Here is a 15,198-nt window from a genome sequence, read left to right on the forward strand (position 1 = left end):
ACAAGAGTAAGTATTGTTGCAAGTCTGCATCAACCAAGAAAGTCAAAAAGTAGCTATGATCTTAGGGAACATTCTCAAGTAGGTTAAATCAGGACAAAAGCTGAGTTGAGATTGAATTTATTGCACCTATGCTGACTACTGCAGATACATTCACAGGCACATCCTAATTTTGCCACCTTAAGCCACCTTGAATAATCCATTAATCCTACAGAAAATGAAAGAAACTTATGAGAAATTCTTTTTTAAAAAGCAACAAAGGCCTTTTTGAAGAGTGTCTATCATTCATAAAAATGTTGGGGTTTCATAACAGTTTAGAAAAAATGAACAAAGATGAAAAATTGAGATGTACACAAATCAGTAAAACCAGATGATACACATCTGCGGATCCTTAAGGAAATTAACTGATGAGTTTACTAAATGACTTAACAATTGTTTCTAAAAAGCCATGGGCTGGAAACAAACAGCTGTGGTAGCTGTCTTTCAAGAAAACCCAAAATATAACAATCTGGATGGCTATCATGAATTACACTGGTTGTTTTAGCCTAACAAGACAAATGAAGCATTTAGAGCATCCATTCAGCTCCTGTTGCAAGCTATATTGATCTCTGGATTACAGGCTAAGATCAGAGGTTGTTCTCTTGCAAGAATGAACTGAATAAATCATTGAGCAAAATTTGACTAAAATTTTTAGGTTCAGCTTTTGTTTCTATAAGAAGCAATGAGTAGCTTAAAAATAGCTCAGAATGGAGTGTATTCATTAATGCCTTAACAGACATTTGAACATTCTCCTGCAGATAAGTCAAGCAGTTTCAAAAAAGTTATTTAAAAATATTAAGTCTTACAGGAAAGTTTTTTTGAAAATTACAATATTCGTCTGGAAAGCTACAGAAATGACAAGCTATAGACTTAATCATCTGTTTGACCTAACTTCATCTAAAGGACTACTGACCCATGAAGAAGGAAGAAAAATACAAATTATCATAGTTCTGCAGACTGAATTACAAGCCCAGCAGCCAAAAAGAATATAGGAGAAAATATATCATGACTGATGTAAAAAATTCATACAGTGTCTTCTAGGTGAAAAATGAGTTAAAATCAATAAGAATCTGAGCACTGATGCAAGCAGCTGAAAAAAAAAAAGCCAAAAGGTCATTAAAATAATAGTGTACTGATAAATCACACAGCTGAAAGTTGTTTCAAAGTAAAATTAAGTTTAGTCACTGCTCCGTGACAAAATTTTGTTAGCTGTTAAATTTTAGGACTCTGATGGAGGGCATGATTTTGTGCTGCAGCATTTTATATCTGATTAGCACAAGTATAAACGATGACACAGACATGAAATTAGGAGGCACTGCAGACTGAATAGTTAGTGAGGTAGATGGGAAGTGGATACAACCATAGACAGGAAATGCAAAAGAATAGCAAGGCTTAGCATTTTTCTCCAAGTTGGTAATGCTGCTGGTCCCAGTGCCTCTAAAGCCCACCTCATGCAGATGCTGACCCACCTCAGCTCTCCAAAGCCTGAACCAATTTTGAGACTGAAAGTAATCTAAGCCACTTTAAAGCTTTAGGAAGCTGAGATAATAATGAGTTGTGGAGAAGCTCTCAAGTGGTGTGAAATGAGGGCAAGTGTCATTTAATAGGTGAAATCCCAGCTCTGCTGAAGTCAGTGCTAAATCTTTCCCTTATTGCTGTGAGGCCAAGATTTCTACTCACAAAGTGGAAGACAATGTAAATAGCAGCACAATCATTAAATTTACAGACAGCAACACGTAAGGCAATATTGCGAGACGCGATGGGAGACAGGAAACCATGCAAATGATTGAGGATAAAAATATTGGTGGGAAGTAAAATTCATTCAGCGGCTCTCATTTCTGGTCTGAAACAAATTCCAAACACTTGTATTTAGTGGCAAGGTAGAACAGTAAAAGTGAAAAAGATATTGGGTGAACTTACGGCAACACAGCATGTGTCACCTTGCAATGTAACATGGTTGCAAAAAGCAAATCTGAATTCTGGGGCAGTAGGGGATGAGGTGTCAAAGCACACAGAGCTGCTATTCCCTTTCCCACACAGCTCTAACATGACTGCAGGCAGCAGAGTGTTCAGGGACTGTGTCAAGAGCTTGGAAATAAACACCTGAAACTTGGAGGAATGAAACCATGCAGCACCACAGAGAGCAGAGTCACCCTGTGGCAAATGAAATGAAGAAAGAAATGCAAATCTCTTGACTGAGCTTTCCTTATTTCTCATTGTTTTTAATTTCCATCTTAAAACAAAAGGATTATGCCTTCCTATAGCTAATGAGGACCAAAACAGATGCAGTAGACAAGATATATTATACAGGAGATATTAATCTTTCTGCTTCAAGACATAAACCCAGCACTAATTGATGGGATTAGTAAACAACAAGTTCCCCTGAAGACAGGTTATTGTGCAGCTATTCATTACAAGTATTTTTCCACTTTCTCTTGTAGCAGGGTGATGCAGCACTATCGAAGTCAGGCCTCGACTGCTGTAACCAAGAACTGTGATTTCTGTTAGAGATCACTTAAGATCTAGCACACGCTGACTCAGGGGACAACACAGAGAAAGGGACTTATCTCCTCCAAAGCAGGAAGACCTAGACAGGTTTAAGGCTGTTATCCAAAAAACACAGAACAAAAAAATCATCCAAGTGTGCTCACTTTAGGCTTCTATTAGTCTTTGGACTAGTTATTAAATACGATTGGGCTTCCAGCTGTGTCAGTATGACTCCAAAGTCACTTGGAGCATGTCCAAGTGGTAATGGGAGCTGCCTTTATTTTACAAAGATCTCGTCAAGTGTGGAATTCAACTTCATCTAGCATTATAATTAAAAGACACTAAGTGTAAGTGAGAAGTCTTCAGATATTTTTAGTCCTCATTCCATATCTTGCACTGCTCATCAAGAACAGTCAACTTTTATTTAAAAAAGAACAAACTTTTATTCACTACATCCGGTCCTTTCGCAATCAAATTTGTGTTCTTAATGAGATCGCTCATTTGAAACCGACTCTCTGTAATGAGGTGGACTGTTTTCATTAAGGTAGCTGTCAGGCAGCAGATGTGAGCACAACCAGAGAAATCCTCATTCCTCAGCGGGCTTCCTGGCACCAAGCATAGATGTTGCAGGCAAGGACCACAACTCTCCAAGAAACAGGAAGCTCACAATGGAGCAGCGAACAGCATGGTTAACTTGCAGCAACAGATGGCAGCCCTCCTGCCCAGTTTAGCCATAAGTCAGAGGAAAGACATTTTATTTCTCCTTTTGTTGAAGGGTCTTTATTTTTAACACATGCTCCCTCTTAAGTATCAAATCTAATATTCTCAAATGGCATCCTGATTTGTCCAAAAGTCCGTCTATAGAAGGAATCACAAACCTGCAGAACCACAGATGATTGGAAGGGACCTCTGGAGATCATCTAGTCCAATCCCCCTGCTAAAGCAGGTTTCCTACAGAAGGTTGCATAGGGAGATGGGGCGGGGGGTGGGGGGCAGGGAGCATTGAATATTTCCAGAGAAGGAGTCTCCACAACCTCTCTGTGTATTTATTTATTTTTTTTTTTCCCCCCAGTCTTCTGTCACTCTCAAGTAAAAAAGTTCTTACTCATGCTCAGATGGAACTCCCCGTGTTCCCAGTTTGTGATCGCTACCCCTTCTCCTCTCACTGGCCAACAACAAAAAGAGTATGGTCCCATCCACTTAATTCTGGCCCTTCAGATATCTTACATGTTGATAAGATCTGTTCTCAGTCTCCTCCCAGGAAGGTGATATGAAGAATTTTCTTCCCCTTCCCCTCCATCTAAAGCTAGGAGAGCTTGAACTCAGTAGGGGCTCACATGGGAAACAGGAGCTGCCATACAAGATCAGAACAGTGCCAGACCCTGTCTAGCACTGGCCAGTGCTAGATGTCTCCATAGGAAGCACAGAGTTCCCCTGATTTAGCACAGAGCTATATTTGTTCCATAACCTGAAGCAGTTAAGAAGTCCCTGAAATTTGGAGCTTTATACTCTTGCTATTTAATCCCTAGTTGCGTAACACCTAGGTTTTTCCAGTTACTCAAGGAAACAGCCTCTTGCTGGGTTATGGTCACAGCAGTGTGATTATTTTACAGCTCAAGAAGGGATCCCTTCTTGCAAATCTCAAATGTGGTGATACTGCCCCAGACTAAGGGGGAGACCAACTATTATTACTAACAGAGATTAGTTCTGATCCTTTGAGCTCAAGACAGAAACTTGTCTGATTGCAGTGAAATATTCTCAGGCTTCTTATTTTTTCAGCTTTAAAAAAAAATTATATGTATGTACACAAACACATTAATACATAGATATCTTTTTCCCCATTATAAGTCACTTCTTAAAACACACGAACTTCTTCATAAGGCTAACACAAACCTCCTACACCAGTAAAGGGATCAGTGCCTGGTAGCCACCTACAATCAATTGTGTCCTGTCTGACAAACAGAATGAGAATTAGTCAAAACAGCCTCCTAGACTACTGGGTTGAGAATAGAAAAAAACCCACTGTGCCATAGTCACACTAACACACACTTGAAGAAAACAACTGTCTCCAAGAGACCTCTATTGCAAGCTATCAGAACCCGAATTACCTGCAGAAGGATGTTTCTAGGCCAACCTGCACACTCACACTCTTTGATGGATGCTGAAATGCTATAATGCGATGAAAAGTACAGCAATAACAGCAGAGTGACACAAGCCCAGGCTGCAGCAAATGAGAACAAGCCCAAATACAGCAGCCATAAAAGCAAAAACAAAGGAAGAAAAAACACTTACCTTTGGAAAGCCTCTAGTAGGCAGGGATCTCCAGCAAGATACTCCTGCCTCCACTACCAACCCATACATAAGGTCTGGGAAGGGATGGATGCTGGCTCCATCCCTTCTGGTTACTCAAGTGCATTGTATGCACCTGAGCTCCCCTGGGTGGTCCTGCCTTCTCACCAGGTGCTCAATTACTGGTTCGGGCCGTGAATTAGCATTTCTGCTATAGATATAAAATGAAATAAATACTATAGCTCAAAAAGCTTTCCTAACCAATCTGTGAGGCAACATAAAGGGTGATGTTACTGGGTTGTGACAAAATTTCTGTACTACAGGTTTCAGAGACTAACTGGGGAAATGGATTAGGAAAATGAAGGAAAAGAAAAGGGGAATTTGCAGGACTGAGGGATAACAGATTTCCTGTTTCAGTTTGACTGTTCAGAAGTTGTCTTGTATTTCTACAAAGTATGAGCTAAATCTTAAGTTGCTGAAGATATGCTTGTGATCTATGATGGAGAGCCTCTCTGCTCCTTCAGTGGTTTTACTTAGGGTAATGCTATGAGGACCACATTCTTGCCTTGTCAGTGCTGTTTGTATATCAAGAGGATTATAATTTCCATTTTACAGTGTCCTATCTGTGCCCTTTCAAACTACATCAACACACAATAGGATTCTTCAATCCATGCACATTTACACAGTGCACATGAAAATAAATATCAGCTCTCACAAGGTTTTATTGAACACACTCCAGTTACTGCTTGGCCACAAAAGCAAATGTCTGCAGTGAGTCCTCACTGTGGACTATCACTCTCTGCTGGAGTGCTGTGAGAGCACGGTAACAGATTTAAAAAATAATTTACGCCACATGCTAACTTGTGGTACCCATATGACTCCAATTATACGAAGCAACATCTGTGGCCCATACAGGCAGAAAGAAGAGCAGAAGTGCAGTTCTGTGGCAGAAAGGGAAGTAAAAGTATTTGGCAGTACAGTGCAATGGAAGCATCCCACTACATCTGGGTGCTGGTGCCAGTCAGCAAGTCAGCATTTTCTGCCCATGGGCATCTGGGAAAGAGGAACAGGTAACAGAGGAAAGTATTACAGTTCCACTGTGTTTAAGTAATATTTGGTGACTGTTCACCTCAGAGTGACCTGGGTGAGAGCTGATGAGCTCCATTTTCAATGTCAGAGAAGAGGTTGGTTTCCACTGTACTTTGGATGGGGGTCTGAAAAACTGTTATACACAAACCTCAAGGATTTGGATCCATATGCTCAGGATGCAATGATCACTACAATGGGATGAGCTACGGTTACAGCAGCCTGCCCTCTGCTAACTTCACAAAATCTTCATTCAAGTGAGGGTTCACACCTTTCCATACTTTTGCAGAGGTATTTCAGCATGCATACTCAGTTTGGTGGATGGCACCAAAGCATGCATTTCCCAACACTGGTTGACCTATACTTCTACCCCTTGTATGACCTGCTGAATAACAGCTATCATGAAGCACACAGAAGAGGATTTATGATCTTTGAAGCCAATAAATTAGGCTAGCATGCAGTGTTGGTTGTCTACAGTTGAATGAATAAAAAGACAGGGATTCCCTCCATAGCTGGCTGGAAAGAAAATAATTGCATGTACAGCTCCTGATGGGAATGAAACAGTTTTTTGGGGGAAGAATTAGATATTTAAAGGAGAGAGATTTGGAGGTGAGTTGAGTATCAGGGAAAGCCTTCTGATTTTCATTATTTTCTCCCTCCCTCTTTTTTCAGTAGTTTGCAAGCTTCTTTAAAACATAGACAAAAGTAATAGGAATACAATCAATATTAAATATGAACAGAGACTCTTCTTCTGTAGCTGCAATTAGCTATTTTCAAAGAGCAAGACATGAATAATGTATGCAAAAGTGCAAGGGGGGTATGTTACTTATTTCTTCCTTAAGCAGATTATTTTAACATGGGTGAAAGACTACCAAGCTAAAGAACAGTGTTCAATATCACACAGTGTATAAACAGATGTGGCTTAGCACATTATAAAAGCCATTAAAGGGCTGAGCCAAAAAAATGTATCTAGCTATGGGGAGGACAAAGAGGCAAAGTACCGTGTAATGATTGCTAGTTTTCTATTTGTCATTCAGCTTTTGTTCATGAGTTTATTCAGGAGACTAAGATCTCACCTTCCTTTTCATTAAGTTTTTACTAAATTGCTTCAAATGGTATTTTGATCCTCATGGAAACTCTTTTTATGTCAAGGCTGCCAGATCACTCAAGAGACATTGAGTCCTGGAATATGAATCAGGCACATGTGCATATAGAGGTCAGCAAGCAGAAAAGGGATCATCTAGTTGCTGGCTCTGGGTGGCATGGTGGCATGGCATGGTGTGCTCTGGTGGCTCTGTCCTCATCACTTCATAGATGAGCCATGCCCATGAATAGAAAAATACAAATTCATCTTCCTTACAGCGGGAGAGGAGGTTTTGCAAAGCAGGTGGTCAGACACCTGTCCCTCTGTGGAGCTGATTGGTCACCCTGCTCCTCTGTTCTCTCCCTCATGAAATGGGTCTTTACTAGGACATTTCCTCACACTTTCTCTGCCGCATTGGATTCATGCTGACTTACTTTCTATGCTTCTGGCTTAGACTCAGCATCCTCCAGCTTGAGAGATTGCTGCAGAATGCAGTCCTTCATTAGGAAAGCAAAAGCTGGTTTTGTGTAGAGTTGTCATTTTTGCTCAAGTTTATCTCCAGGTCATCAAATAACGTCAACATAGCTGGCTTTACATAAGCATATTATCACAGATTTGTAGTTACTACATTTTCTTCCACGCCCTCTTACCCTCCATTTATGCAATCAATGCGCAAAGCAAGTAAATTTTTACCTCATGCTCTCCTTCCTGTGGACTGTCACATACATTTCATAGACTCTTCCTTGGGGAACAGCCCCTGCTGGGATCAGCAAACTCACTCCTGCAGAACAGAAGAGACAAAAAAAAAAAGATAAAACGGAAAAAAAAAAAAAGAAAGAAAAAAAAGCCAGGTGAACCTTTGAAGAGGAGCAACAGGAGAAGCAGTAGATGACATCTGCAATGCTAGATTTTCACCCAGCCTCACAAGAGGGCTCTATATGATTTTAGCAGCTCTGGAGATAAAGCATTTACTGCAGCCCCGGCATCTCTTGTGCCTCAGCACAAAATGCTGCAGCAGAGAAGAGGATTTTCTTCACTTCCCTTTTATTTTATTTAAAGAGCAAACAGATGGTTACACTGCTTCTTACCTTGTAAAATAATGGAAAGGGAACAACTCTGAGTAAATTTTCCAACAGCTGTAACAGGATATATCTCCCTAGGCAATTCCTATTTAATTAAAAGCAGGAAAGGAAGGCAGTGGAGTACTGTACAAGGAAGCAACAAGAACTAGTTGTTTCTTGAAAGATGGGCTCTGAAACTGGCATCATGTTTGTTAATGCACTCAGCTTCTAATTAGACTACCAGGGGGACAAAATGGGGCTTCTTGGTATTTTGAATGTGCCTGCTTCTGTGGAATGGCTCAAAATTTGGATATCCAACCTTGAAAAATGTGTGCAACTACACTCTGTGCCCTTTTCAGGACTGATCAATTGCAAAATGCTGTTCTTACACTGCAAGGAACTCCCCAGGAACCAGAGGTCATGTCCTTGCATGGCAAACATAGCTCAGGAACTCTCTGGCATGCTGCTGGACACGGCTCTGCCAGCTGTCGATGCAGATGCGGGCTAGTGGGGAATCACTGGCAGGGGTTTGAATTCAGCTATGAATACGTAGCTCAGTACAAACCTATAGGCAGATTATTTCCATATATGCATACTCACAATAGAATTATTATAAAATCTTTTATGGCCCTCTCTCTTCTCTTCACTGTACACCGTTTGGTTACACTGGAAACCTCCCATGTACTAGAGTTGTACTGGGAGTCAGTTCCACAACTGGCTTTGTACGGGAAGGATTAGCTGTGAAAGTGTTTTCCATTAAGGTTTTCTGACTTGTTTCCTTACAGGACTGTTACAACATCCCTTTGCATGTTCTCAGATGTAGAGACAGGTGTAGGGTACATGAAGGACTTTGATCGTCTTGCTACAAGGATATACATAAATTCATCTAGAAGCAGCACAGAGGTGTATGCAGGAGTGGTAGACAGATTGATATATCTTCCAAAACTTGTTTTAATAATTTTGAAGAGATTACAGTGATGAATAAGCATTTCTTTTTCTTTACAAATTGATATTAATATATGTGAATTAAATATGACTAATAGACTTTGCTGAACCATTCACCACCACGGCATAAGAAACCTGAGTATTAATGCCTACTCTCAGCTGCAGCTTAGAGAACTGTGAAATCTAGGATAGTATAGCATGAATTTTCAACATTGCTCAGCAGTCTGTATCAGATGTCTTAAAGCAGTTCAGCTTCCAATTAGGCTCTATGTGAAAAGGAGACACTCCTCCTCAAAGAGGAACACTACTGCTTATGGCCCACTTTTGGCTGCATTCTGGGCAGTATAGGTCTGTATCCTGAAAGGAACAAACTAATCCTATGCCAACCAGATGCTTTGCTTTCTCCATAACATCAATGAACAAAAAAAGGATCCAGTAAAGAAGCAGGAGACAAGAAGTTTTTTCTTGGTCTGGGCACTGTGCTGTAAAATGACCAAGAACTGAACACAAAATACAAAGTTAGAAGCTGTGAGACTTTGAGCTATATGGTCTCACATGGGAGCATCTAGGTGTAAAATTTGGAATAAAAACATTTCATTTATGAACTAAATAGAAGCATGGCTTTCCTCGAAAACATCTTAACATACGAGAATGACTGGCAGCACTTCAATGCCCTGTAACATTCTGTTAAAAAGGCAGCCAGGATTTTGGGAAAGTGAACCTTGAAATATTTTAGTTAATCTGATTGAGTAAAACACATCCGTTCGTTCTGACCAAAGAAAAGGCAAACTCCCTGGAGTGACCTTGTTTTTCTCTGGTATACAAGAAAGCTAATTCTACTTAAACCCTTGAAATATGGCTAGCACTTACCTGAATTGGGAATTACTAGGTGGCCCCCTAAGGAGTTGAAGGTCCCAAATGCAGTGCAGGATGGGTCTGTTTGCCGTGCAAGGCTTTGGTTCTTCACATTCAATGTCTCATTCTCCAACAGAGACTGGGTAATCTGTGGGGACAGCTTGGAAGAGAAGTCAGAGAGTTCATCCTGGGGGGTGACTGCTCCAGAGGTGTTATAAACTTTGATCTTCAGATTGGGCAGTGGGTCCAGGATCGGAGAATTGGTCATTGGAATTTTATCAGAGACATCATGCAAGGCATACACAGGACCCCTGTACATGGCTGCAGCAGAAGTGAGGTCTGGTGGCACTGCCAAGAGGTCTGCATTGGAAATGAGAAAGAAGAACCATATTGCTTATGATTACTTCTCTAACCTGACGACTTTCTTCTGCTTAATGATTTGGTTTTGCATTCTGTTCTGCTCATACCAAAGGGTAAGATATACAAGGTACTTGTAAACTGACCTTCATACCTTTTCCAGGTACCTGTATCTAGCAACAGCCCACGGCTTGTGTTGCCTGAATTGCTCTGGAATCTAATCGTTTTACAAAATTACAGCACATTTCTGCTGTAAGGATTTTTCACTGGCATTATTTTTCAGGCTGTGCTCAGATTTCAAGTGTGATATGCCTAGCCTCATGGCAAGGTGTTTTCCATGCTCAATAGATATAACAGTATTAATTAATACTCCTACCTTAAATGCTAAGAGATTCATTAAGGAATTTCTCAAACTGGCATAAAAACAGAATTTCTGAATTAGCAGAAAGAACAAAGCCATGAAGTCCTCGTGCCCGCAATTCCCAGTCAGTGTAGAAACAGTACCTGCATCACACAGAAAATGACACTTCTGCTAACCTTCCTTATAAGAGCTCTTTTGTAATCTCATCTCTTTATTTTGATTTACTTTTCATAAACATGTATTGGAAGAAAAGAACTCTTCAGCTTAAACATGGGGCTTGAAAGAGCCAGCCTTAGCATATGACGGTTTGTTTCCTGGACACCAAAGCACGGAAATAATCTATTATGTACTAGTGATATAAAATGTTAATTATTAAATTACACCACAACCTCTTCTACATTGTCCATTGAAGGTACAGTACTTCTTTAACTATGCACTATTTATGCATGTAAGACAGGGCACAGTAAAAGAGGCTATTAGTGAAGTAAAAGGGAAGCAAATGTGATAGAATTATTGTTTCTGTGATTAATCCTGCCTCCCTTGTTTCTGTCTTAGCTTTGCCTTTGATGTAAATTTGAGCAGGACCTGTATTTTTATAAATGTCTGTTTCACTCTCACATTCACATTCTCCCTTTAGAAGTTAAATTCCTCTGCTGTATGTTCCTGAGCACATCTAAAAAAAGCTACTGCGGGTTTTTAGTGCTTGACCATCAGAAACAAATGGATATAATCTTTCTCTCATTTATGAAGTGCCAACAGGCATCCTTCAGATATCATTCATACAGCCCTAGAGACCATATCCTTATAGTATCCCCCTGAATTGGTCAACATGGAATGAAGTGACAACTAACCTTGCCTTGCAGCCTTGATGTTAACAGGCTGAAATCCCCCATTTAGCGCCGAGGAGTCGATAATATCTGACTCAAAGTCACGGTGGTTCTTGCGATAGACAAACAGGGCCACAACCACAGAAATAGCCAGGCACACGATCACAGCAATGACAATCCCCACGTAGAGAGCAACATCATCCGAGTCAGGTGCAGCTAGAGGAAGAGAGGCAAGAACCTTGAAGAAACATGCTTCTCACAGGGTCTTTTGAGAAAATACATTCTTATTATTCCCGTTTCCTGCAGATATTTACTACCTTTTTATAGGTTAATTTAAAATCCATTTCTAAAGCTATATAACAGGTCTATGCCCTTTTTATGGGAAATGATCTCTGTTTTCTCTTTAACTCGTGTTCTATTTCTTTACCTATCTACTCGTTCATCTATCTAGCACCCAGGCAGTGAAGCACTAAACAGAACACTCATAACACAGTTAGTCTCATGAAACAAATTCACCCTATGAACTAAAACAGTATGTCTTTGAGATATAGCATCATAATATTAGTATTTAATTGTTTATCTATTGGTGCAGATCATGTCATGTGTTTTTAAACTTCAGAAGCCTTATTTTTTAATTAAGAAAAAAAAAACCACAAAAAAGTCCAATTTCTATAGAATGCCTATAGAATGTATTTTGTGATTTCTGACTGATAAGGTGTTGAGCCATTTTCTTTTGCCTTTTAAAAATGTCCAGGAAAGCAAAGAATCAACCACTGAATTCTCATTACTGGCACTAACACATACGTATTTGGATAAAAGCTAAAGCAGGCATGAGAAATAATGTGGTAATTTACTAAAAGGAACCCAGATTTATTACAGCTGTCTTGTGAGAAAATGGCTCTGATATTTCTACTAGCTGCTTATACCATATCTTCAGCACTAATTCCAGGGTAATCTCCAGCATCATTATCAACTAGACTTTTTTCCAAAGGGCCTGAATACATGATCAAAATTTGATGTGTTTCTACACAGTGAAAAATCCCAGTAGCAGAGACAATGCAAAAAGAAAATGAAAAATCAAATCAGACCTTTTTAGCAGCCCATTTTTGTTAATTTAAAACATATGAAATCACTTTTATTTCATGTTTTGCTCCCCACCTTTTAGTCATTTAAGCTAAGCTGCCCTCCAGCACAGAGGTGAGAGTTGGCAGATGTTGAAAAAGACTGATCAAAGTCCATCAGCCTCTGGCTATGAAACTTTCAACATGCCAGCCTCAAAACAGCAGGACTTACATCCCCAGCGGTTCAGGAAGCAGATCTCTGAGTTACAGCTCAATGCAAAGTTATCCCTCCACCACATTTCTTCCAATTGCTAAGGAAACACTAACGAGAGAGAGGGTTCATTCTCTCCATTTTCTACCTTTGATGCAGCAGCTTCTCCCATTTTCCCTAGGTAGAAGGGCTGTGATCAGCCTATGTCAGCCCACTGATAGGGAAGCCGCTGCTAAGCAGGCAGCTTCATTTGCCCAATCCATCTTTGCCTGGGCACAAAGAGCTGGCACAATACTAAAGCTTGACCCCAGGAACAGCATTGCATTAGTGTCCAGGAACGTAAAATGAAACATTAAACTTACAAGAAAATCCATATTCATTCTGGGTTCTCTGTTCAGTTGAAATAGGATAAATGAAACCTTAAAAAGAAAGAAATTAAACAAAAATGGGAACAAAATCAAATTAATGAGGAGAACAAAAAAAGGGAAGCATGAAAAATGGTTTAATTAAAAAAAAAAAAAAAAAAAAAGGAAAAGAAATTGATGGCACTTTAGAATTCCGATACAGCACAGAATTATGATTTTGCATCCTCTGTCTCCTCCAGAGCCTTACTAAGAATTACTAAGTAGGCAGATTGAATTTCTAAGCCAAAATCGGTCTCGAGTCACTAACTTTGGAGTGCTTAAAGTCTTTCTTTTATAGAGCATAAACTCTAATGGATCTAATTTATTTCAGACATCAAGGGTCATTAGCATATGGAAAGTCTTTTTTCCCTATCCCTGCCATATGCTTTAATTCCCAGGACATGTTCGGTGAGGCTCTAAACAGTTTTTTTATTTAATTATAGTAGCTTGCTGTTGATCTAATAGAGCTAAAGGAGACCTGTCGTCACCAGTCAGAGGTTAAATACCCATTTGCTGTGCAGAGTCCATGCAGAAAGCCCTCTTTCTGGATTTCCATGGAATTATTTTATCCTCTCTTTAAGACGCGTTCAATAGGAATTCCTCAGGGAGCAAAGAATTTGTCAGCAAACAGGAAACTGAGTGGCTTCTCTTCAAAATTATTAAAAAATCAATAAGGCCCCTGGGGTCACAGCATTATTTATTTGAAATCTTTGCAAGCCCTGTATATCGACAAAATGATAACACAATTTACAGTTATATTTCAGAATGGCTAAATAAGAGAGATCGTTTCTTTAGTCTCTTCTTTCTGCAGTTTGTACAGCGAAGCATGCTGAGGATGTTTGGTTTTACAGGAGATCAATGGAGTTGCTGAGTATCTCTCAACCCCCCTCCATTTACATGGGGAGCAAGGGAAAGGCTCTGAGTCGCATGCTGTTGGAGAGGGAAATGACAAAGCAAGGGTAAGTCACTGCCATGGATGGAATTAGAGTGGGTGCCAGGGAAAGGGTCCCCCTCTTCCTCCTTTGAAGGGAATCCCACAGTTCTCTCCATCTCCCCCATGCCTTGGGGCACACTGCGTGAAACAAAACTGGACTCCTGGTGTGCGCTTAATGCACAGGACCACATTATAGGCAGATCAGAGTAATAATCTCCAGCTCCCAGAAATGCTGAGATCGGTGCTCAGCATCTGTTGAGCTTTGCGTATTTCATCCTGCTTGGCTGTGCCGCTTGCTAATGAAGATACAGTCTGTCCCAATTGCAGATATAGACATACCTCCCCACAAAGTTTCCAGACATTAACTATCACATAAATGCTACCTCAACTGAAATGCCAGAGCAAGAAGAGCTGCTTTCTGATGATGATGTTTTTTCTGAGGCAGTATGGGATAGACTATACTGCCTGTAATATCTACTTAAAACTTTATCTCACCGCAATGATTCCAGCCTTACAATTGCTTTCAGAAATATTATGTTCTCACACTCATTTATTTTGTCTGTTGAGGGAAGCTCACTTACGTGTACTCTCAGCATGCACACTAAATCTTTTGTAATAACCGCTTCCCGCTTCTACCAGTGCGCTTGTGGCATCAGCCATAAAAAGTCAGGCAGGTAACTTCTGAGGGCTTGAGTGAGTGCTCAGCAAGTTGGAGCATGAATTTACCGTGAGCTGGTTACTTCCCAATTATTCCCCAGGTGAATGCTGAGGTGCATATTTAGTCCACCTAAATTCTAGCTGTTTCAGCTATAACGTTATGGCAAATACTTCCTATGGCAAGATGTCCCTGGAGAGCAGGGGGCAGCCAGAAGAAATGCAAGGTACAAAAACAAGGCTGAATTTAGGCTGACTGCTTCTCCAAATGCCTCATACTCAAACCTGCTGGGTTTGGCATTTGAGAATACGTCATTCTGCCACACAGGAAGTGATTTGATATCTGCCACTCAGGGCACAAAAATTGGCACCGCCTGGATTAGCTGTGAGTTTACTGACAGCCTTTTCTATTCCCAACAAAGTAGAAATCCAAGTTCAAGTATTTTCAGTGAAGTAACCAATTGTGGTCTCAAAATACATTAAAAGAAGCAGCAATCTCTTCATAGACCCTATTTGTTGCAAATACTTATTTGCCTCTGACAATTT

At 40.2% G+C, this 15,198-nt stretch overlaps 1 protein-coding gene across 2 annotated transcripts in view; it reads right to left on the reverse strand.

The window, feature by feature from the left end:
• The window catches only part of UNC5C (unc-5 netrin receptor C), a 240,106-nt gene that overhangs the window by 15,956 nt on the left and 208,952 nt on the right, over positions 1–15,198 (reverse strand). The window contains exons 8-11 of one of the 2 annotated variants that reach the window (XM_090139303.1): positions 13,023–13,079; positions 11,413–11,604; positions 9,859–10,203; positions 7,676–7,763 (exon numbers count right to left, since the gene is read on the reverse strand). In XM_090139303.1, the coding sequence (XP_089995429.1) occupies positions 7,676–7,763; positions 9,859–10,203; positions 11,413–11,604; positions 13,023–13,079 (682 nt within the window). The remainder of the gene's footprint in view (positions 1–7,675; positions 7,764–9,858; positions 10,204–11,412; positions 11,605–13,022; positions 13,080–15,198) is intronic. The other variant, XM_090139304.1, reaches the window with a different exon arrangement.

This window comes from Phasianus colchicus, chromosome 4 (assembly GCF_987193195.1).
Source record: "Phasianus colchicus chromosome 4, bPhaCol1.hap1.1, whole genome shotgun sequence".
Lineage (NCBI taxonomy): Eukaryota > Metazoa > Chordata > Aves > Galliformes > Phasianidae > Phasianus > Phasianus colchicus.